We start from the raw sequence: 23,237 nt of genomic DNA on the forward strand, positions 1-23,237 counted from the left end.
CTTGCCACATCACTTGCCACCTGCCATGTCACTTGCCACAAGTTGTGGATTGTCCACTTGCCACGACACTTGCCACAAGTTGTGGATTGTCCACTTGCCATTGCAATTGTTTAAAATATTTTTCTAATGGTTTTTCATCATTTGCAATCATTTTTGAGATTTTTAATGTAAAAAAAAAGGTCACCTTTAAAAACGCATATAAATGCAAACGCGGCTAAACGCGGGTGCCGCGTTTAGCCGCGTTTTGCGTCTGAAACGCAGAAATTTTTGTTTCTGAACGCATTTTTTTGCTTCTGGAAAAACGAGATTAAACGCAACTGCATATAAACGGAAAAAAACGAGACTGTGTGCATGGACACATAGGATAACATTGAATGAGTTCAGGTGCAGTTGAAAAAACTGTCCAACTGCATCTGAACGCGCGTTTAACTGCGTCTCGTGTGCATGAGGCCTTAGGCACTTCCATTAGAAGCAGTGAAAAAAATAAAAAAATAAAAAAAAATAACACATACACACTTTCAGGATGTGTTATTGAATTGGTTTATTCTAAAGTTGACTAGAGTTCTACTTTAAGGGAGTTGGTTGGAAAAAAAAAAAAAAAAACCCACACGTATTGAATGATGTGGACCATCCTTAAAGTAAACTAGGATAGATAGAACACTGAGTGTGCCCCCATTATCACAAGCCCCCCTCTCATCCATGATGCCAATCCAATCCGCACGCTGCACATGTGCCAGAAAAAAAAAAAAACAAACGTATGTTTCTCATCTAATCACTGGGACAAGAAAATTTGAAAGAGCAGGATAGAGACTTTTCTGTCCATGTACACAAAGGATACGGTTAGGGGAGCTTCAACCTCCTTCAAATAAATTTTGAAGTACTTTTGAACAACATTGGTCGAGTAACTGTATATACAGAGAATTTTCTGTGACTATTCATACAAATGGTCATTCGAAAAATCTATTTGTTTGTCACCAACTTAAATTGATAGTTGGTGAACACCCATCTTACACCTCCCAGCCCTGCTGCACTTACCTCCATGGGTGATGCAGCTTCACCAAGCCATAGCGAACCTTGGCACTCCAGATGTTTTGGAACTACATTTCCCATGATGCTCATCAGCACTGTAGAGTACATGAGCATCATGGGAAATGTAGTTCCAAAACATCTGGGGTGCCAAGGTTCACCATCACTGCCATAGCCCATTGCAGCGGTCCTGTCATTTGAAAACTGCACGTCTTCCTTTTGGACACTGGGACAGATAAGAGCAGTTATGATTGGCCAGTGGGATCATGTGCCAGCCCTGATCTGATCCTTCCCAACAGTCCTAAAAGGGGGAGGAGGGGCGGGACACCCCACACAGCTTTCTTTTGGGGAGACTGCAGAACTGCTTAGACAGTGAACTGTACCACTCACAGAAGTGCAGAGAGAACAGGGAGGGTGTTTGTTCACGTTTGCTGAAAAAGCAAATGATCACCAAGTACCTGTTCATACATGTGCGCTGTGTCACACAAGGGAAATCCCCATTATGATCTACGAGGTCCATTCACACCCACGCAACACACAACTTTGGTGCATTTCCTGCCCCATATACCTAAATAGGAGCACAAATGCATAAACAAGGCATGAAAAACACATGTACGCAGAAGCTTTAGTGGTCTTCGATTCCTCCCACAGAATCCTGGCTCTGCTTAAAAAAGGAGCAATCGGGTTACTAGGGGTAACCTCCCCACCATTAGGACGGTTTCTTTACAGCCGCCCTTGCCCTTTAAGACACAAAAGGCAGCCGGTTCTGCCTGCACAATCCAGCCTTTATGAGGTTACGCTTGTGCCAATGTTTGCGAAACAATGAACAGACCTGTGGGAGGGCCTGCAAAACAGCAACACGCCCTGGCAAATTACTGCCAAGCACCAATGCTCCTAATTATGTGAAATAGACAGAAATAGAGCCAATCCCATGGCTGAGCACAGACACCGGGGATTTCTCTGCAGTTGTGTGCGATACACTGCTTCTTCCCAGCACAACAGACGTGTTTTGATTCAGCTCTTAGCTCTCAGTGTGAGGATTCTGTGTTCCAGCGAACAGGATTTTCCCCAAATATCCCACTATCACATTACTGCACTACGCCAACGACCATCTGCGTCTAACCTGGGCACATAAACAAAAAAAACCCCAATGCTATTTTAGATTTTTATTTTTTTTAAACTTGCTGTTACGCAATTTGGCAACGCTGCAATGGAAAAATAAATAAAAACCCTCAACCAAGGAAAAAAACAAGAAAGTTTAAGTAAATGTACATAGAAAAAAAAAAAAAAATTCCAACCAACCTAATCCAACCAGAAACCACCGAACCCAGGTGTGTACTTACCCATCTGACAGTAGTGTCCACCTCTAGCCAGAAAATTCTGGCTCTAGTCACACATGTGCAGAACCTCAAACTGCACAGTCCATAGATGGATCGCAGATCAGCCCAATTCAGCCGCTCCTGCTTGACAAAATGCATTCTAACAACTGACTTCTGTCAAATGGGACTGCTGAAACGATCATCCTCAATTGCTACATACACCACAAATCTAGCTTTTTTTTCGGTTCGATTTGTCAGACAAAAAATAAAAAATAAAATAAAAAATAAATCGCAGCTGTGACCAATCCCCTCACAAATTCACATCAAAATTGCACTTAACACATATATCGCACTGTAAATTTGCAACAAAATTGCACCCAAAGACAGATGTAATTCACACCACAGCAGTGTGAATCAGTCCTACTGATATGGTTGGATCAACAAAATAGTTTTAACCACTTGAGGCCTGGGCCATAGCCAACTGATGGCTACAGCGCGGACCTCAATTTCCGGGAGGCCATCAAAGGACGTCCTCCCCTGTTCACATGGCGAGGGCGCTGTGATCACCGAGTCTCGGCTGATCACCAATCCTAGTAAGTCGCCGGTCCCTTACCATGTGATCAGCTGTCAGCCAATGACAGCTGATCACATGATGTTAAAAAAATAAAAATAAAATTGGTGATAGTTTTTTTTTCCTCCTCACGCTAACAGCGCAAGGAAAAAAATAAATAAAATAAAAATAAGACGAACACCAGTCCCGAAGAGGAAGGAGGCACATCTGCCTCCTCTGTGCCATTTAGTACCTCTTGCCAGTGCCACCTATCAATACCCACCAGTGGTGCCAATCAGTACCACCCAGCAGTGCTGCCCATCACTGCAACATCAATGAAGGAGAAAAAAAAAATTAAAATCACCAAACACTGATACCTGTAAGGCAGCAAAGTAGTGCAGGAACCTTTTCAAAGTCACAAAGATTCAAACAGGTGCCATTGAAAACAATGGGCTGTAACTAGTCATGCGACTTTAGGTGTCAAAAGTCACACAAGTGTGAACGGAGCCTTAACGGTGAAAGGGACAAGTCTTTTCCCCCTAAACTTAAAGTGGTAGGGTGGTTCTTGGCCCTAAAGTCAGTGAAAATGAGGCCCCAGTAATAAAGCCAATCATACTCATGGTGTCCGAACTTAGCTAAGACTTCTACTTTCAAAAATGTTTCAACTGTAGTACAGGTCCATGTTATTAAATGGTAAGGTCTTATATTTTTAGTTTTCTAATGATAGGCTGAAAGAGAAAAACAAAACAAAACAAAAAAACACCCACACACAAACAAAGTAAACAGTAATAATAGATAATGTATATACAGTAGACCAGCATGTCTCAATTCTTCAGTGGCCACACCCTTTAAAAATATGCAAAATCTCAAAGCAACCCCGTGCAAAGTGTACAAGGAAAATATCACTCATCAATGGGAGACCTAAGAAGAGACACACACACACACACACACACACACACAACAAAATCAGAGTCCTCTCACCCATCTCTGACCCAGGGCAACTTGGGGAACGCAAATGGCCCCCTTCCTCACAAACACTAGAAGGAATATGAAACAAAGTGACAAGCTGGAATTAAATCTTTGGAGTCCCCAGATGACACACAGGACTCAATGTTGCTGGTATGTCGAGAGTCAGGTTTGGGGTTCTTAGCAATCGCCATTGAAACAGGAAACACAGCCAACTTTCCCCAATGGTAGGACCAGCCTTTATTACCATCATACGGTCCAATCTTTTCCACCAGTAATGTCCACATACTTCCAACCATCTACCACACTGCAGTAACTCCCACCCTCTTCTCATCTGTAGTACAGGGCTCTTCCCTCTACACAGAGAAATTAATTGCTCTCACTGAACCCCAACTTGTCATGACCCTAAACCTACAGCTTACACAATTGGGTTTTATTTACCAACAGAAATCAAACTGCTACCAAAATCCAATATGATAAAGATCAGATCTATGGGGGCACCCCCCACCTCTCCTCTAGGGGGGTAGCACTGAGCCCCCCCTTCTATGGGGGGCGCAGCACTGAGTACCCCCCTCTCCACTATGGGGGGGGGGGACGCGCAGCACTGAGTACCCCCTCTCCACTATGGGGGGGGGGGCGCAACACTGAGTCCCCCTTTCCTCCATGGGGGGGGGACACAACACTGAGTCCCCCTTTCCTCCAGGGGGGGGGGGACACAACACTGAGTCCCCCTTTCCTCCATGGGGGGGGGGACACAACACTGAGTCCCCCTTTCCTCCATGGGGGGGGGGGGACACAACACTGAGTCCCCCTTTCCTCCATGGGGGGGGGGGGGGGGACACAACACTGAGTCCCCCTTTCCTCCATTAGGGGGGGGGGGGACACAACACTGAGTCCCCCTTTCCTCCATGGGGGGGGGGGGGGGACACAACACTGAGTCCCCCTTTCCTCCATGGGGGGGGGGGGGGGACACAACACTGAGTCCCCCTTTCCTCCATGGGGGGGGGGGGGACACAACACTGAGTCCCCCTTTCCTCCATGGGGGGGGGGGACACAACACTGAGTCCCCCTTTCCTCCATGGGGGGGGGGGACACAACACTGAGTCCCCCTTTCCTCCATGGGGGGGGGGGACACAACACTGAGTCCCCCTTTCCTCCATGGGGGGGGGCACAACACTGAGTCCCCCTTTCCTCCATGGGGGGGGGGCACAACACTGAGTCCCCCTTTCTCCATGGGGGGGGGGGGGGGAACAACACTGAGTCCCCCTTTCTTCCATGGGGGGGGAACAACACTGAGTCCCCCTTTCCTCCATGGGGGGGGGGCACAACACTGAGTCCCCCTTTCCTCCATGTGGGGGGGGGGGGGGGGGGACACGACACTGAGTCCCCCTTTCCTCCATGGGGGGGGGACACAACACTGAGTCCCGTTTTCCTCCATGGGGGGGGGGAACAACACTGAGTCCCCCTTTCTTCCATGGGGGGGGAACAACACTGAGTCCCCCTTTCCTCCATGGGGGGGGGGAACAACACTGAGTCCCCCTTTCCTCCATGTGGGGGGGGGGGGGGGACACGACACTGAGTCCCCCTTTCCTCCATGTGGGGGGGGGACACAACACTGAGTCCCGTTTTCCTCCATGGGGGGGGGGGGGGAACAACACTGAGTCCCCCTTTCCTCCATGGGGGGGGGGGAACAAAACACTGAGTCCCCCTTTCCTCCATTGGGGGACGACGACACAACACCGAGTCCCCCTTCCCTTTCCTCCATGGGGGGGGGGGGGGACACACAACACTGAGTCCTCCTCTCCTCCATGTGACCAGCACGGAGTCTCCACTCTCCTCTATGGTGAGAGTACTCCCCCCCAGCCCCCGCTCAGTCCTGTAGTCCGGTGTCCCCCTCATGCCTGTGCTCACACCTCCTCCGTCCCCGGGGTCGCACACTCACCCAGAAGATGAAGTTGAAGCCGAAGAGCAGATACTTGATGCACTTGGTCCCTCCTTTGACAGGCATGGTGACAGAGCTCAGGCGGCGGAGAAGAGTGAAGAAGAGTGAAGAACTTGTTGGACAGACAGCAAATAACTCCGTACAGGGTGTGCCGTACTCTCCTGTACTCAGCCTCCGCAGCCTATCAACCGCTTGGTGCAGCGCCCTCTAGCGCTACACTCTCGAATACAGCCAGGCACCACACCTACCAGCTCCCCCTCCGACCTATAAAGGGCTGTTTATGAAAAGGAAAACCTGGCAGAATTAGAACAGAAGTAGAGCTGTTGGCTGGCCAATCAGCTTTTAGCTTGTTTTTTTTTTTTTTTTTTGGGAAACCTCACTGGGCACTAACTGTAGGAAACTTCAAATTTGCTGCTCATTTCCCAGTTGTTTATAAATAGTAAAATCTGAAAATGTGACCTGCTATGGTATATTTATCTCATGTTTTCATGGAGAAAGCAACTCAACCTTCCCTTTCTTACATTCTTTCTTCTCCTATCTTTTTTCCATTCTTTCTCTTTCTTTCTTTCCTGTCTTCCCCCTTCTTTCTTTCCATATTTGTCCCCCCCCCCATTTCTTTTGTTCCCCCTTCTTTCCCCCTTTCTTTTCTTGTCTTTCTTCCCCCTTTTTATTTCTTCCCCCTTTCCCCCCCTTTCTTTCTTTCTTTCTTTCTTTCTTTCCTTCTTCCCCCTTTCTTTCTTCCCCCCTTCCTTTCTTCCTTTCCCCCTTTCTTTCTCCCCCCCTTTCTTTCTTCCCCCTTTTCTTTCTTCCCCCCTTTCCTTCTTTCTCCCGCTTTCTTTCTTTCTTTCTTTCTTTCTTTCTTTCTTTCTTTCTTTCTTTTTTTCCTTCCTTTTCTTTCTTTCTTTCTTTCTTTCTTTCTTTCCTTTTCTTTCTTCCCCCCTTTCTTTCTTCCTTCCTTTTCTTTCTCACCCTTTTCTTTCTCACCCCCTTTATTTCTTCCCCCTTTCTTTCTTTCTTCCTCTCCTTTCTTTCTTTCCCCATGTTCTTTCTCCCTTTTCTTTCTTCCCCCCTTCCTTTCTTTCTCCCCTTTTTTTTCTCCAATTTCTTTCTTCTCCCTTTCTTTCTCCCATTTCTTTCTTCCCCCCCTTTCTTTCGTCCTCCCCTTTCTCCCCCCCTTTCTTTCTTTCTTCCCCCTTCCTTTCTTTCTTTCTTTCCTTCTTCCCTCTTTCTTATTTTTTTTTATTTTTTATTTTTTTTACAATAGAATTTTATTGTTCAGAAAATACAAGGGTGAATTCAGTATACAGAGCAATAATTAGCCAAGACAGTGCACGGAGTTATCAGTAACAGAACTCAAAGGCTAAGACAAACTAAAGCTCAATAAACGGGCCTAGTGCGTGGTACACTGCTAAGACCTGCACAACTGAGCTGATGCAATAGTATCACATACCTTGTATAGACTTTTTTTTTTTATTATTATTTTTTTTTTTTCAAAAAGAAAAAATTGGGGGGATAGGTGGGGGTTGGGGGGGAGGGAATTGGTGGGAGAAAAACCAAGAAGAAACGAAAGGAGATAGAGAAGGGAAAAGTAAAAGGTGGGTGAGCAGAAAGAGGCGTAGTAAAAGTGGACAGAGTTTACTCCACCCTGCGGCACCACAAGCCACCTCCAAGCTAGGCCTGCCAGGGACCAAGTCCCAAGTCGTAGGACATGTCTCAATCTCAACCGCCAAGCATTCATCTATGTACAGACCCTGAAAAGCATCAGAATACTTAAACTGGACCCATGGGGACCATGTCTTGTGGAATTTATCAGCCGTGTCTTTAGCAGTAGCAAGCATCTCTTCCAAGGAGAAAATATGGTTAACTGAGTGTACCCATTCCCTGACCGAGGGTACCGTAGTGAGTTTCCAGTATCTGGGAATCAGGGATTTGGCCGCTATCAGCAGGTAATTAGACAAAGATCTATTATATCTGCCCAGCGGCATGTCCGATATATGCAAGAGACAACACTCCGGTGAAAGATTTAGTGTGGTGTTGGTAATATTTAAAATTAATTTGCAGATCTCGCCCCAGAAACTAGCTATCCGGGAGCAACTCCACCAAATATGCAGCATATCTCCTGCTGCCTCCCCGCAGCACCAGCAGATGTCCGAGGACGTCGGGTACCACCTCTTAACTTTGGTCGGGGTAGCGTACCAATGTGAGAGTAATTTGTATGCATTTTCTTGTAGCCTGGTGCTTATAGTACCTTTGTGGGCAAGGATGCATGCATTATGCCATTGTGCGTCCGTAAAGCGGGTATGGAGGGCCTTCTCCCACATATCTGTCCCTAAATCTGTCCGACTCCGTGTGGGTCAACTGCTGGAGATATGCGTACATAAAGGAGGTCGTTTTTTCTAAGGGGGCACCTTGGAGGCAGATCGTCTCGAAGGGTGTAGGGTCCCTAAGCACCGCCTCTTTCCTCATAGGCGCCAGGAGATAATGACACGCCTGCCTATAATTCCAAAATGACAATGTTGCAGGAGAGAGGGCATCTATAAGGTCGTCAAAGGGGAGAATCTTTCCATGTCGTACCAGGTGTGAGGCCAATAGCGGGGAGTTTACGGTTCGTGAGTTATTTGTGGGCATTCCCGGCGGAAAATCCGGATTATCCCTGAGAGGTGTAAGAGGGCCAGGGGAGGAAGTAAAGTTGTGGTGTGAGGTCAGCTTATTAAAAATCCTCAGCGAAGCCCCAATGAGAGGGTGTTGTGATAGTTCCTTAGGACAGCTGGTCCAAGGGATCCAAGGGGAGAATTGCAATGGTGTCTTTGACACACATTCTTCTATTGAAACCCAGTCTTTTCTATCTGCATGGCAGTTCCAGTCAACTATTCTGGCTAGGTGGGTGGCATAGTAATACAGTTTGAAATTCGGGAACCCCATCCCTCCCGCTGCCTTTGGTTTTGTCAACAGATGTAAACTAATGCGCGGTCGTTTTTGAGCCCATAGAAATTTCCAAAGTGAGGATTGTAATTGTTTAAAAAAGGTGACTGGGAGCTCAATAGGTAAGGTGTGAAAAAGATAAAGAAGTCGTGGAAGTGTTATCATTTTAATGAGGGCTGCCCTTCTAAACCATGAAAAGAGGCCCCAGGACCACTTCGTCAGGTCCAGTTCAATCTGTCTCAACATAGGCTTAAAATTAAAAGGGAAGATATTGCTTAACTGCGGGGTAAGTTTGATGCCCAGATATGTCAAGGAGTCCGTCACCCATTTAAATGAGTTATTCTATTGCGCCTGCGTCAACGCGTCTGGGGGGAGCGTTAAGTTCAATGCTTCCGACTTAGAATAATTAATCTTGAGGTTTGAGATGTAACCGTATAACGAGAAAGCCTGCAACAAATTTGGAATCGAGGTGTGTGGGTGGGTCAGAAAAAATAACAAATCATCCGCATACGCAGCGATTTTGCAAATTCTCTGCCCCCACGGAGAAACCTGTGATAGAGGGCGTCTTGTTAATCGTGCGGATGAATGGTTCTAAGGTGAGGATAAACAGGAGTGGGGAGAGAGGGCACCCCTGCCTCGTCCCGTTCCTAATCCGCACTGGTGCAGACAGGGTCCTATTAATCTTCAATTGAGCAGTCGGGTTTTGATATAGGGAGGAAATCCAGGAAAGCATGTGGGGGCGCAAGCCTACATGAGTACATGTGGCAAATAAAAAATCCCAGGCAACTCTATCAAAGGCCTTCTCCACGTCCGTGGACAGGAGAAGGCCCCCGAACTGAGCACTCTGGCAGTGGTGGATTAGATTCAAAGCCTTTGTTACATTGTCCCTGAATTCCCTCCCTGGCATAAACCCTGCCTGATCTGGGCCAATTAATTGAGGCAAGAAGTGTCTCAATCGGTTTGCAATAATTTTAGACAGGATTTTTAAGTCTAAATTGAGTAAGGAAATGGGACGGTAGCTAGCACAAGCCATGGGGTCCTTCCCCGGCTTGGGGAGCACTGTTATGTAAGCCCCCAGAAAGGAAGCAGGGAGTTGATGGGGCTCTCTAAGTGAATTAAGAGTTCTCAAAAGTGGTTTTTCCAACAGATCTGAAAAAGCCTTGTAGTAGTGCGCTGTCAGCCCGTCGGGACCAGGGCTCTTACCTGGTTTAAGGCTCTTTATCGTCCCCAATAATTCCTCCGAGGTGACCAGACCCTCCAAGGAATCTGCATCATTAGGGGAGAGCGTAGGCATACCACTCTGGGAAAGGTAATCCCGTATAATATGGCCTCTCTCACCGAGCAACCCCCCTGGTTTATGTTGAGGTGGAATGTTGTAGAGATTGCTATAAAACCGGTGAAACCTGTAGGCTATTTGATCTACACGGTTCGTCAGGGAACCATCGTCCGTCTTGATCGCCAGAATGTTATTTGCGAGGGCAGCATCTTTTACTGCCCTGGCCAATAACCTACCCCCCTTATCACCGTGTTCATAATACATTTTTTGTTTTAAAAAAAAGGGTGCATTTACTTTTGGTCTCCATAATACTTTTCAGCTCTGACCTCGCCTCAAGCAATTCCTGGGAGGCTGAGGCAACTAGGGACTGCTTATGTAGGGATTCAAGCAGGGCAATTCTCGAGGTCAGGGTAGCAATCTGAGATTCCGCCTTCTGTTTACGAGACGCCCCTGCTCTGATAAACTCCCCCCTCATTACACACTTGTGGGCTTCCCAAATGGTCAGGGGTGAGAGCTCATCCGAGACATTTTCTCGGAAGTAGTTACGAAGGGCCTCCGTTAGTGTCGGGAGAAGTTCAATATCAGTCAATAGAGAGGGGTTCAGTCTCCACATGCAGGACTTAGGCCTCAGGTCTAGGCGTGTCAAAGAAACCGAGACCGTTGCATGGTCTGAGAGGGTCTGGAGTCCAATATGAGATCCCTTAACCTCCAACAGGTCCCGCTGCGTGATGAAAGTGTAGTCAATGCGAGTGTACTTATCATGAGGTGCCGAATAGCAGGTAAAATCCCTACCATTTGGGTTTAAAGTGCGCCAAGTGTCTATCAAAGTCAGAGAGTTCAGCAGCTGTTTTATTTGTTTCAGAGTACGATAAGTTAGGCTCGATTTACCTGTGGAGGTGTCCTGGATTGGGTTAAGCGGAACATTAAAATCCCCCCCCAGTAAGATGCAGCCCGTAGCAAAGCTCTTTAACTCCTCTACTACTCGCTTACAAAAGGATACGTGGGCACTATTGGGAAAATAAACGTTGGCTAACGTTAAGGGCGTAGAGCCCCACATGCCCTTCAGGAACAAATATCTGCCGTCAGGGTCTGACAGCTGCTGAGTTACTTCAAAACCCGCTGACCTGTGGAGGAGTATCGAGACTCCTTTCATTTTAGCCTGTGGGTTCGTCGCATGGAACACCCGTGGGAAATTTTTGTTAAATAACCTGGGAACTTGACTGGATCGGAAGGGTGTCTCTTGCAGATATACAAACATAGGTTTTACCTTATTCAACTCCCGGAGAATGGAGATGCGTTTTTCAGGTGTATTCAAACCTCGGACATTATGGGATATCAAAGTCGGGCAGTGGCCTAACAATGAATATGCCATGGTTGAGATATCGGCACCCTCTGAAGGTGTTTCGCTCTGTGGAAATAAAGTGTGAGAGTGAGAGAGCAGAGAAAAAAAAAAAAGAAAGAGGGGAAGTAGGGAGAAATCAGGAGGAAAGAAGAGAGGTACAAGGGCAAGGGTGGGGGTAGGGTGGGGTAGGGGAACGTCCTAAACTCAGGGCGTATCAATTGGGATTGGCTTCCGCCTGCAGATCTCCGAGCTGCAAGCTGATAAAAGAGCAGTGAGCGGTACACGCAGCAAAATCCCAGCGGTACTGCTTTGCCCTTTTGTGGGGTACGTGGGAGGAACACCACTGAAGGGGTAAGTGTTCACAGTATTGCCGTGAAGATGGTCATAAATGTAACAGTAAACACAAATAATCCTAGAAGATAAACCCTTAACCAAAAAAAAAAACCAACATTAATACAAAAACACAGAATCATCATAAGGGAGACTCACAGACCCTAACCTAAAGTATAACATGGCAAATGTGTATTCCCTGGCCGGGAAATATCAGCCACTGAGTGGCTTTGCAGACAACCTAAAACTGTTGACTCGAATCATCAACCAACAAAAAGAAAAAGAAAAAGAACCGGGTGCCATACTGAAAGGGGTAGTACACTGACACCTGACTTTTGGGGAAAAAAAAAAGGGAAAAAAAAGGGGGGGGGGGGAGGGGGAAAGTCCAGCATAAGGGTGCCAAATGATCACTGTAATAATGTCCTCAATGGCAAAAATGTGCCCATAAAAAAAAAAAAGCACCCGGGCAATGGTAAGCATAAACGTCTAAGTAATTTGAACTATACCGAAGTGGATCGCGACCCATCAGTCTCTCAAGTAAGATCCCGGCTCCTGGACTGCCAGGCAGGAAATTGAAGACGACCCCCTGCGCCAGCGCTCAGCCTGCCGCCTCTGCTCTTCTTCGTTGGGAGTTTGGCAGGTGAAGAGTGGGGAGAGCTGTCCGGGGCTGACGACCTGCGGGGGGGACCTGAATTCCGCGTACCAGTCGGGGAGGTTAATGCAGGGGATGTTCAGTGCTGTGCAGAAATCTGGAAGTTCCTCCGGAAGCCTTAGTAGAAGTTGTCTCCCATTAAAAGTAACCTGCAGAGCAAAAGGGAAACGCCATTTGTAAATAATGCCTCTCTCCCTTAACACCTCCAAGAGAGGACGTAGGGCCCTCCTGTTCTGCAGGGTGATGGGGGACAAGTCTTGAAAAAGTGACAGCTCACTATCATTTAACTGGATTCGGTCATTCTTCCGTGCTTGACTGAGAATCTCCTCCTTCAGAGGGAAGTTCTGGATGCAGCATATGATGTCCCTCGGTGGGGCGGCTTCTGCTGGCCTTGCTCGGAGGGCCCTGTGCGCTCGCACAAACTCAATAGGGGTGTCGGCCGGGTTCTCCAGTAAGTTGTTAAATATGGAGCGCAGGGCGGAGGGTATTTGATCAGGGGCAATTGTCTCTGGTACCCCTCTCACTCTGATGTTGCACCGCCGACCCCTATTGTCGAGGTCTTCTAAGTGCCTGTTAATAGAAATCAAATGCGCAGTGTGTGAGGCTGTTGTAGCTTCCAATCTATGCACCGCCTTGTCTCTCCTATCCTCTGCTCTCTCCATGGTGACCATTTTTTCATTCAGTGAAAGGAGGTCATCTTTAAGGTCGGTAATAGCAGTGAAGAGAGTATTCTTAATGTCTGAGGCTATAGCAGTCATGTCGCCCAGTGTAAGGGGGTGGTCAGGGTTGCCGTTCCCGCTTACCAAATCGTCCGCGGTGCATTGGGAGCCGTCGCTCATCTCCTCCTCGTCTCCTCGTGGCTGCGTCATCTTGCGCGGAGTGGAGCGGTTGGAGCGGGCTTGCATTAGGAACAATTCTTGTATGTTGCGGGTCTGGGACGAAGCGGATTGTCGCCGCGATCTGGTCCCCAGGTTATGCCGAGCCTGTTTGCTCATTGTCAGCTACTTATTCGGCCAGGAAAGCTGCAAACAGGTCGTGAGTCTCCAGGAGCTCCTCTCTAAGCGACCATTTCTTCAGCGCACCAGGCCACGCCCCCCCCTCTTTCTTTCTTCCCCCTTTTCTTTCTTTCTTTCTTTCTTTCTTTCTTTCTTTCTTTCCTTCCTTCTTTCTTTCTTTCTCCCCCTTTTCTTTCTTCCCCCCTTTCCTTCTTTCTCCTTCTTTCTTTCTTTCCTCCTCCCCCCTTTCCTTTCCTTTCCCTTCATTCTTTTTCTTTCTTTCCTGTCTTCCGCCTTCTTTCTTTCCCTCTTTCTTTCTTTTTTCCCCATTTCTTTTGTTCCCACCTTCTTTCCCCCTTTCTATTCTTGTCTTTCTTCCCCCTTTCTTTCTTTCTTCCCCCCTTCCTTTCTTTCTTTCTTCCCCCCTTCCTTTCTTTCTTTCTTTCTTCCTTCCTTCCTTTCTTTCCTTCTCCCCCTTCCTTTCTTTCTTTCCCCCTTTCTTTCTTCCCCCTTTCCTTCTTTCTCCCGCTTTCTTTCTTTCTTTCTTTCTTTCTTTCTTTATTTATTTCTTTCTTCCTTTCTTTCCTTCTCCCCTTTCTTTCTTCCTCCCTTTTCTCCCTTTTCTTTCTTCCTCCCTTTTCTTTCTCCCCCTTTTCTTTCTCACCCCCTTTATTTCTTCAGCCCCTTTCTTTCTTTCCCCCTGTTCTTTCTCCCCTTTCTTTCTTCCCCCCTTCATTTCTTTCTCCCCTTTTTTTCTCACATTTCTTTTTTCCCCCCTTTCTTTCGTCCTCCCCTTTAATTCTTCCTCCACTTTATTTTTTCCCCACTTTCTTTCTCCCCCTTTATTTCTTCCCCCCTTTCTTTGTTTCTCTCCTTTCTTTCTTCCCCCTCTTTTTCTTTCCCCCTTCCTTTCTTTGCCCCTTTCTGATTACTAAGTTTGGTGTGATCAGATGCTTTCACTACTTAAAAATGGCACTGTTTACATCTGGGGAAACCTTTTTTCAGTCGGGCGCCCCTTTAAAATGTATCACAGTCTCGAGGCACCCCATTCTAACATGTAAAAACTGGACTAATACCGTGTTTCCCCGAAAGTAAGACAGTGTCTTACTTTCTTTTTATCCCCAAAAGCCCCACTATGTCTTACTTTCGGGGTATGTCTTATATTGGAAAAAAATCCCAGCATGCAGAGCTGCACTGCGCTACAGAAGAGGACTACAAGTCCCAGCAAGCAAGGCTGCACTGCATTACAGAGGACTACAAGTCCCAGCATGCAAGGCTGCACTGTACTACAGAGGAGGCCTACAAGTCCTAGCATGCAAGGCTGCACTATGGAGGACTACAAGTCCAAGCATACAAAGCTGCTATGCTCAGCAGAGGAGAACTGTAAGCCCACACAGCCCGGTATGTTGGGACTTGTAGTCCTCCTCAGCTGCATCTTGCGGTTACATAATAAGAGCTGCAGAGAATCTCTTCACACCCCCCCTCCCCCTCCCCCTCCTTGGTCTCTCTCTGTATGACCAGCACTGACCTGTACCGGGAGGACACAGAGCCAGTGACACCTGTCGGCAGTGATCCGGGACCTGGCGCAATAATCCCCTTCTCTGTGGTTGCGTCGCGCCGTTCTGATCAGTCTCGGGCAGCGGCTGTCACTCACAGCCGAGCAGAGTGAAGCCACCTCCCCCTCCTCTTGTATGGCTACACAGTGCTGTGTATGGAGGAGGAGAAGGAGGAGGAGGGAGAGGCGGCCGAGACTGATCAGAACGGCGCTGTCTCTTCAGTCGGAGGGGGAGGGCGCTGGCCTGGCACCCCCCCAGGGTGTGGCACCCCCCCAGGGTGTGGCACCCGGTGCGGCCCGCACCCCCGCCCCACTCTTAGTACGCCACTGGAGGCGGCAATACCCCCGTGTTTCCCCGAAAGTAAGACATATGTCTTACTTTCGGGGTACGGCTTATATTAGCCGACCCCTCTGAAACTCCCGATACGTCTTACAATCGGGGGTGTCTTACTATCGGGGAAACACGGTAGTTTTACATAACGTGGCAACATCCACAGACATAAGACACCCAACATTAAAGGTGCTTTATTTTTCCATAGCAAATACACCTTTGCACACTGAAACTGACTAGTATTCCAATGTTTCTATTCTCCTTCAGTTTCTCTCCCTAACTCTAATATGACCCCAATGCTGATGGAGAAGGTCATTGATTGTTAGGACATTGGCAGCTAGAAGGTTGTAACACTAATGTAGCCAATGATTGGAATTTGGTACATCAGAAAAACACTTCAAGTTTAGTGATCCAGGTCATCGAGAAGATGTTTTTTCCAGTTAGAGCAGGGGACAAATTTAGAATACTATGTAAAAAGAGAGGTGTACTGGATCTTCTTTTTTTAACACCAGGAAACCGGGGGGTTGAATCATGAATGGGACGTTTCCCATTTTTATAAATAATAATGTGTGTACTTCCCAAACTCATATTGCACCGAGATGTAAATATGGAGGCTTCAGATAATCTATATTAGCCGCTATGTCGGTGAATATTTTGTTGTCAGCCAATAACATCTGACTAAGAGACATCCAATAGTTGGGGTTAGGTTACACATAACATCTAATAAGTAATTTTGCTACACAAATTTAGGATGGGACAGGTAGACAAACGGCTTTTCCAATAGATCAGTAAGAACGTTTTTGTATATATGTCTCTGACAGTTTTTTCTTACAATCATCATGTCCATCTGTTTCTTTGCAGCTATCTATTTCTCCCAGTATTTATGTCATGACATGTATATTTGAAAGGTGTTCTAGATGTCCGCAGGAGGTATATTGCATATCTGTACCAAAGTGATTGGATTATAACCATGAACATGTTTAGGGCTGGAATTATGGTCTGTATACATTTATCTGGTTATTTTGTTATGGGGTTAAGGTTTTGTCATGGAGCTTTTCTATGCTGTACTGTGTGATGTGAATCCTGATTGCCTGAGGGTGATTTCAACAGAAATTGGGTTTACCACGCGCAAGAGTAATGCTGCGTACACACGATCGGACTTTGCGTCAACAAAACCGTGGATTTTGGTTCAAGGAGTGTAGGCTCCAACTCGTCTTGCATACCCATGGTCACACATAGTTTGCCAACAATTACGAATGTAATGAAGTACAAGACGTACGTGATATCTCCATTATGAATGATTGTTTTACAAGACTGAGCGCTTCCAGCTCGTCCTTGATTCTGAGCATGCGTGTTTGTACTTTGGAATTTTGTCCGACGGACTTGTGTACACACGATCAGAAAGTCTGACAACAAACATTTTTTGGTGGAAAATTTGAGAACATGCTAGCCAACATTTGTTGGTGGAAAGCCCACCAACAAACGTCCGATGGAGCATACACACGGTCGGACTTACCACCAACAAGCTCACATCCAACATTTCCCATTGGAAAATCCGATCGTGTGTATGCAGCATTATCCATATAAAAATCTTTTGGTTTCTATATATAGATGTCAATATGAGAATTCTAATGCTAAACATGCACAGGTTTTTCTGCTGGAAGACTCCGCAGGCATTTTATCAAAGTACATGTGGGTACCTGTCAAAATCAGATACCCGACCCCCCCCCCAAAAAAAGTGACAAAAATAGTAGGGTAGGATGGCATAAAGCCTCCCTTTTAGTGTAAAGTTCTGCCTTAATGATACAATACTGCATCTGTGTTATCTTCACATGAACACAGATTTTCTGTATTTAAATAGCCTCAAAAGCCCTCTAATGAGGTTCTTTTCCACTCACACGTCCCATAGCAGCCTTGTGGGTTTCTATGTCTATTGTTACACCACTGATATTTGTGTAAAGTTTTGGCTATTCATAAACTTCTTCTATTGTCTGAATAGCAGCAAATAAACCTCAATCAGTCCTGCACAATGTTGATATGGAATGCCTTATCATCTGTTAAGTTTACCAGCCCTGTTAAATCTGATAGGTCTTCTTTCCGGGAATGTGGCACCTTCACTCCTATCTCAGTTTCAAGTCTGGAAAAGTAAACAAGATCTGGTGGTATTTCTTCATTCCAGTAGTAAAAGAGGTTTCTTTGATGTGAGAATGCTATAGAATGCTATAGAATGTGAAAACGGGTTCATATGACTAGGTGATTGTTATAATAATTACAATACATGCTTCCTTCTTAGCCCTAAATAAATGAAACCAAAATTTCTAAATATTGTGTTGAAAAAGCTAAAAATGGTACCAATATTTGCAGGGAAGAACGGAGCTATCAATCACTGTTCTGGAGTCTTGAGTTGAAGCCTAATGGCCGTACACACGATCGGAAATTCCGCCAGCAAAAGTCCAATGAGAGCTTTTGGTCAGAAAATGCGATCGTGTAAATGAATCCATCAGACTTTTGCCGGTGGAATTTCAGCCACCAAAAGATTTAGAGCATGTTCTCAATTTTTCGGTCGGAAAAAGTTCTGGTTGGAAATTCCGATCATCTGTACAAATTCCGATGCGCAAAATTCCTACGCATGCTCATAAACAATTCGATGCATGTTCGGAATCATTGAACTTCTTTTTTTCGGCTTGACGTAGTGTTGTACCGTCGAAAGTTCAGAGAACTTTTGTGTGACTGTGTGTATGCAAGCCAAGCTTGAGCAGAATTCCATCTAAGCTTTTTACGATGGAAAATCATGTGTATGAGGCATAAGGATTAATGGAGTTATTTTTGCAAAACCGATTAGGTAGAAAAAAGATTTTTCTGAAGGCTAAACTCCTGGTATGAACTTAAATATATAGTTACATTCAGGTATAAATGAGGTATAACTATGGCCTATGGGTCACCCACTCAGCGCCACATCAATCCTACAGTGCCAGCAGCAGGTAGATGTGTTGAACTATTCGATATCATATGTCGATGTCTCAGACATTAAAATAAAAATAAATAAATAAATAAAAAATTATAGATAAATAAACATACAAAATTACCAATATAAAAAAGAGATGAAATCAAAACATAAAATAAGACTAAGCAGCTGTTTAAATAAATATAAATAAAGTATTACAGTAGTATAACCAGAGCTAAAGTCCTCCTTGCATCAGATAAATACTAAAACAGCGCTAAAACAAAAATAAAAATAGGACAATGGCAAACAGCACGGCCAACAGTCTTTATGTAGCAGATGGATATGTGGACAGTTCAGATAATTCACAGTCACTTTTCTCTTAGCGTGCACCTTCCACCAGAGTAAGAATGCAATTATCCACCTCGTGAAGCATACACCCCTCTGGGGTACAAACTCACCAGACGCCGTTTGAAATAAAGCCTTGTATCAGTGTACAAACACTGCTCTGTGCTGACACTCCACTTATCCAGAAGGCCCACTGGTATAGGTACTCTGATTGTATCATTAAACACAAGGATAGATGTAAATAGCGTAATCCTGTTTATTATAATGCAACATACCCATACAGCCCAAACCCTCCTTAATCCTAGCTGATTACATTTAAAATGTAATCAACAAGCATAAAGAAATACAATAGAGGGTGCTATCACCATCTCCAGCCGTCCGCTGGAAGTGTGCTGTTCCTTGCAGACACTGTATTACACTTCCGGGTAGAAGGCAGAGGGTGGTAGAGTGCACAACGTCACTTCCGGTTTCCGTGCTGGTCAGGCCCATATAGTTACAATCGCCCAGCATAGTTACATTATTGACATTACTGCCCCTTCCTGCCACCTTGTCAAGTCAGGGAATGCCTTGTTCTCTTGAAGAAAATAGGTGCACTGGAAAATGGCGGCGGTGCCAAGGGAATAACCCCCATTGGTATGCAGTGGGGCAGGTGTACGGGACCTGGAAGATAGCAGTGATCACCATAGTAGTGCCACCTATTATTGTGATCTCCAGTTTCCACAACAATCCCTTAGGTATGAGATATGAATACTTACATTGGCCCAGGATGAACTTATTATACTATTCAATTAAGATCATACCTGGAGTTCAGCTTTAATCGGACAGTACAGTAGATAGGATCTTAGTCTTAACCATTGGTTATGTGCAGCTACTTTCAGGTGACTGGACACTGGCAAGAAAAAACTGTAGTGACATCTCCTATATAAGCGCACCCCCCCCCCCCCCCCCCCCTCCCAGCAAGCCGTTTTTTTTTTTTTCCAAGTGTCCTAAGGGCATGTGCATCTCCTCTACTGAGAGAAGCTTACATTTTTAAAAAATTTTCTTTTCTCAAGACTCTTCTAGCCTAGCTGCTTGAAAGCATCCTTTATGCAGATGTCCAGATCTAAAGAGACATCGGCTGAGCCTTCGGGGACTGTACCCAGACCTCCTCTGGAAGAAGATGTAGGACTGGGCTTCAGGCACTAAATCCTGCATGGGCACACACCTTGGCATGTAGTGCATTGCCCCGAGTTGCCTGCAGAGTGCTCAACAGGTCCAGGGCCATGGTCCATGTCTTTGAAGATCCTCTTAGGGGTATGTCCATCATGAAGGTAGAAGCCAGGATTAGACTTATCTCTAACATCCTGCTCCAACTGATGAAGATATCTGTTAGTTTCGAGTTGCCTTTCCCTCATCCTCAGTGTGCTGTTGCTCCAATCCCCTGGTGGCTTGTTGCACAGTGCAGTACTTCAACAGTACTTGACCCCAGGAAGCATCTAAGGCTTCACCCTTGCCTCTACACAGCAGTGGAGGTCACAAGGCAGGATCTCTATTCTATTAGAAGTTGTAGAGTGCAGGAGTTGCAAATCAGCCACTTTATGGCACGTACATACGACCGGACTTTCCTTCAGAATAAACTCTGACGGTCTTTCCAACGGAGCTCAGACAGAGTCCCGCTGAAACGGACTTGCCTACACATGATCGCACCAAAGTCTATTAGTTTAGAACGCAATGACATACGACGGGACTAGAAAAGGAAGTTCAATAGCCAGTAGCCAATAGCTGTCCTTGCATCGTTTTTGGTCCGTCAGAATAGCATACAGACAAACGGTTTTCCTGATAGGAATTGATTCCGTCGGAAAGATTTAAAACATGTTCTATTTCTAGGTCCGTCAGAATTTTGGAGAAAAAAAAAGTCCGCTGAAGCCCACACACAATCGGTATATCCGATGTAATGATTCCATCCGACCATGTGTATGCGGCATTCGTTTCTCTTCCTGAGTCGGTCTTTAACTTTACTCTTGCAGCCGCTGCACTGCCAGAGGAGGTAGACAAGGAAGGTTCTCCAATTGCTTTTGAGGAATCGGATCAGAATTCATTCCCTTCTGCTGAAATCTCATTAAAACCACCCCCACTTGTACCCTATTTCAGGTGTAACACTCATGTTTAGCATTAGAGGAGCCTCAGTCTGCTCAACCCAAGGTCTCTAGCATAGGCACTTTAAAAATGCCCAAACCTGCTAAGACCCTCCCTCACATTAGTAGCAGAGTTTGAAAATGGCCTAGTGCACTGAGCATGGCACATACCCTAGGGATGTTTTTAATAAGATGGACCAGGCTGTAGTTAAAACATATATATATTTTTATTAGAAAAACCTGGTAAGTATATTGTATATAACAAAGTATCAAGCGTATACAACGGAGACGAAAGTACTACACAGTGCTGGTTTGAAGCAGGCTTGAAACATATGTAGTATTGAGAATAATACCGACATGTTTCGGACTATCTGTCCTTTTTCCTAGGCATAACAAACAACTCGTGTACACATGGTCTAAAATATACGGTAAGTCAAATTAGTACAAATATGACAAGGAAAACAGGTGCATAGCTCTACATGTTCATCTTTAGTAAATGATGCTAGAAAAGATAATTATGCTCACAAGCCTGGAACTATCACTGATAGTCAACTGCAGGAGGTAAAAGTACTGTAGTATGAATCAAAAATCTCAGTGTTGCGGTGGGTTGGAATATAACTGTGTGCCACTGAGAAGCCAAACATTAGCAAAACAAGGCACTGAATAATAGTGTCTGGGAACGCTGGAGCTGCAGGATTTCAACTGTCTGGTTACCTAAGTGGCCAGAACAGTATAACAATGGCCAATGTCCAAAAACAATGTATCTGTTAAAAAATACAAAAATATCAGAGGTTAGGAGTAATTGCCTGAATATGTCAGTATGAGAGTATCAGAGTAGCGGCAGATACTGTCGTCACCTTAACTGGAGTGTATCTTTGGGCAATCCTCAGCGGCATGCAACCCACAGCGTGCTGAACGCCATGAGTGCAGATCTTAAATAACCCAAAAGGGTTATGGCAATAAGCTGTGGACAGGCCCCATCACCAGCTGAAGCCAATGAGACGGACTGGTGTGCCATTGGCTGCAGCCAGTCTGTCTAAGAAGATCCCTGACGCGGCGGCGTGGGACGGGACCCCGCCTCAATTCACTCTGCAATAATAATTTGTTATAAGCACCACTTCTAGTGCTGGGTGAAATATGGTCTAGAGCAAGAAACCGTATTTTTGGTGTGTGATCAGGTGAACTAGGCGGCAATGGCGCCCAGTAGGAAAATCGGGGACTTTGGTGTTAATACTGATGGTATGATGGTAAATCTGCTTCCAAAATGGTAACTTCGTTTTTTCCCACGTAATAACAGCCACATTCACATCACAGGAGGTAAACCACGCCGACAATTAACATAGTGATGTGGATGAAAAGATTGTCCATTGGGCAAGGTGACCCTTTTAGTAGTATCCATATATTTACGGTTTCTGCAGCTCCCACACTGATAGGTACTATTGAAAGTGCTTATGGAATATTCCCTTTTAACCAATTTGTCACGTATGGATGGAGCTCTTCTGTACGTGAGAAGTGGCTGTACGGGTACAAACGGTGCAAGGCAATTATCTGTAGTAAGAATATGTCAATATCTAGATAATATATTTTTTATTTGCTGGTGCTGTTGGCAAAATGTGGTGATAATACGTAAAGGAGGGCGTTGAATTTCACGTTTCTTAAAGAAGAGGTCGCGTCTTGGCCTTGCCTTGGCCTTTTTGTATGCTATTTTAAGCATTTTATTAGAGTAACCATGGGCTAGGAGCCTATCTCTGAGTAGAGCAGCTTCCTGATCAAAAAAGGCATTGGTTGAACAATTGCGTCGGGCTCTCAAATATTGAGCAAATGGAATAGAGTTAAGTAACGGTTTGGGGTGGAAGCTAGCTGCTGACAGAATAGTATTGCCAGCAGTTGGTTTCCTAAATAGTTTACTTTGAAGCTGTCCCTTATTGTCTTTGATGATAGTTAAATCTAAAAAGGTTATACTGAAAGAACTGTATGACATAGTAAATCTAAGTTTAAGTGCATTTTTGGAATTCAAAAAATGAAGGCACTGTTGTAATAAATCTACTGGACCGTTCCAAAGTAACAAGATGTCATCAATATAGCGACACCATGTCGCAACATATTGGCAAAAGCAGGCCGCATCTGGATCCCAAAAAAGTAGATGTTCCCACTCCCCCAGGTACAGGTTGGCGTATGCCGGGGCACAACAGGTGCCCATGGCAACGCCCTGCACCTGAAGGTAGTGGGAACAGCTAAATGAAAAAAATGTGTATGTGTACGTATGAACTCCAAGGCTTGAACAATGAAGTCAGACAGCTGTGCAGAGTATAACCGTGAAGTTGATAAAATATGATGGATAGCAATAAGGCCCAATTGATGAGGGATAGAGCTATAAAGGGCCTCCACGTCTATGGTGACCAAAATGTTGTAGTCATCGACATGGAGGCCCTCAAGAATCCGGAGTAAATGAGTAGTGTCCTGTACATAAGATGGTAGGGTTACCACCAAAGGCTGCAACAGTTTATCGATATACTTGCTAAGATTATCCGTGAGGCTACCGTGGCCAGATACAATAGGTCGGCCAGGGGGGTTATTAGTAGCAGAGTTTGGCTGTACCTCAACTAGTTTTAAAGTGGTTCTAAAAGC

At 45.6% G+C, this 23,237-nt stretch overlaps 1 protein-coding gene across 1 annotated transcript in view; it reads right to left on the bottom strand.

Annotated features, from left to right (window-relative positions):
• CD9 (CD9 molecule) overlaps window positions 1-6,059 on the bottom strand; it is a 47,021-nt gene extending 40,962 nt beyond the window's left edge. The window contains 1 exon segment of the mRNA XM_077468545.1: window positions 5,804-6,059. Within this exon segment, the coding sequence (XP_077324671.1) occupies window positions 5,804-5,869 (66 nt within the window). The 5' untranslated portion in view covers window positions 5,870-6,059.
• Between the last annotated feature and the right edge of the window lie 17,178 nt (window positions 6,060-23,237).

Source organism: Lithobates pipiens, unplaced genomic scaffold (genome assembly GCF_037356315.1).
Source record: "Lithobates pipiens isolate NorthernLeopardFrog02 unplaced genomic scaffold, aLitPip1_a1.2 Scaffold_8, whole genome shotgun sequence".
In the NCBI taxonomy this organism is placed as follows: Eukaryota; Metazoa; Chordata; class Amphibia; order Anura; family Ranidae; genus Lithobates; species Lithobates pipiens.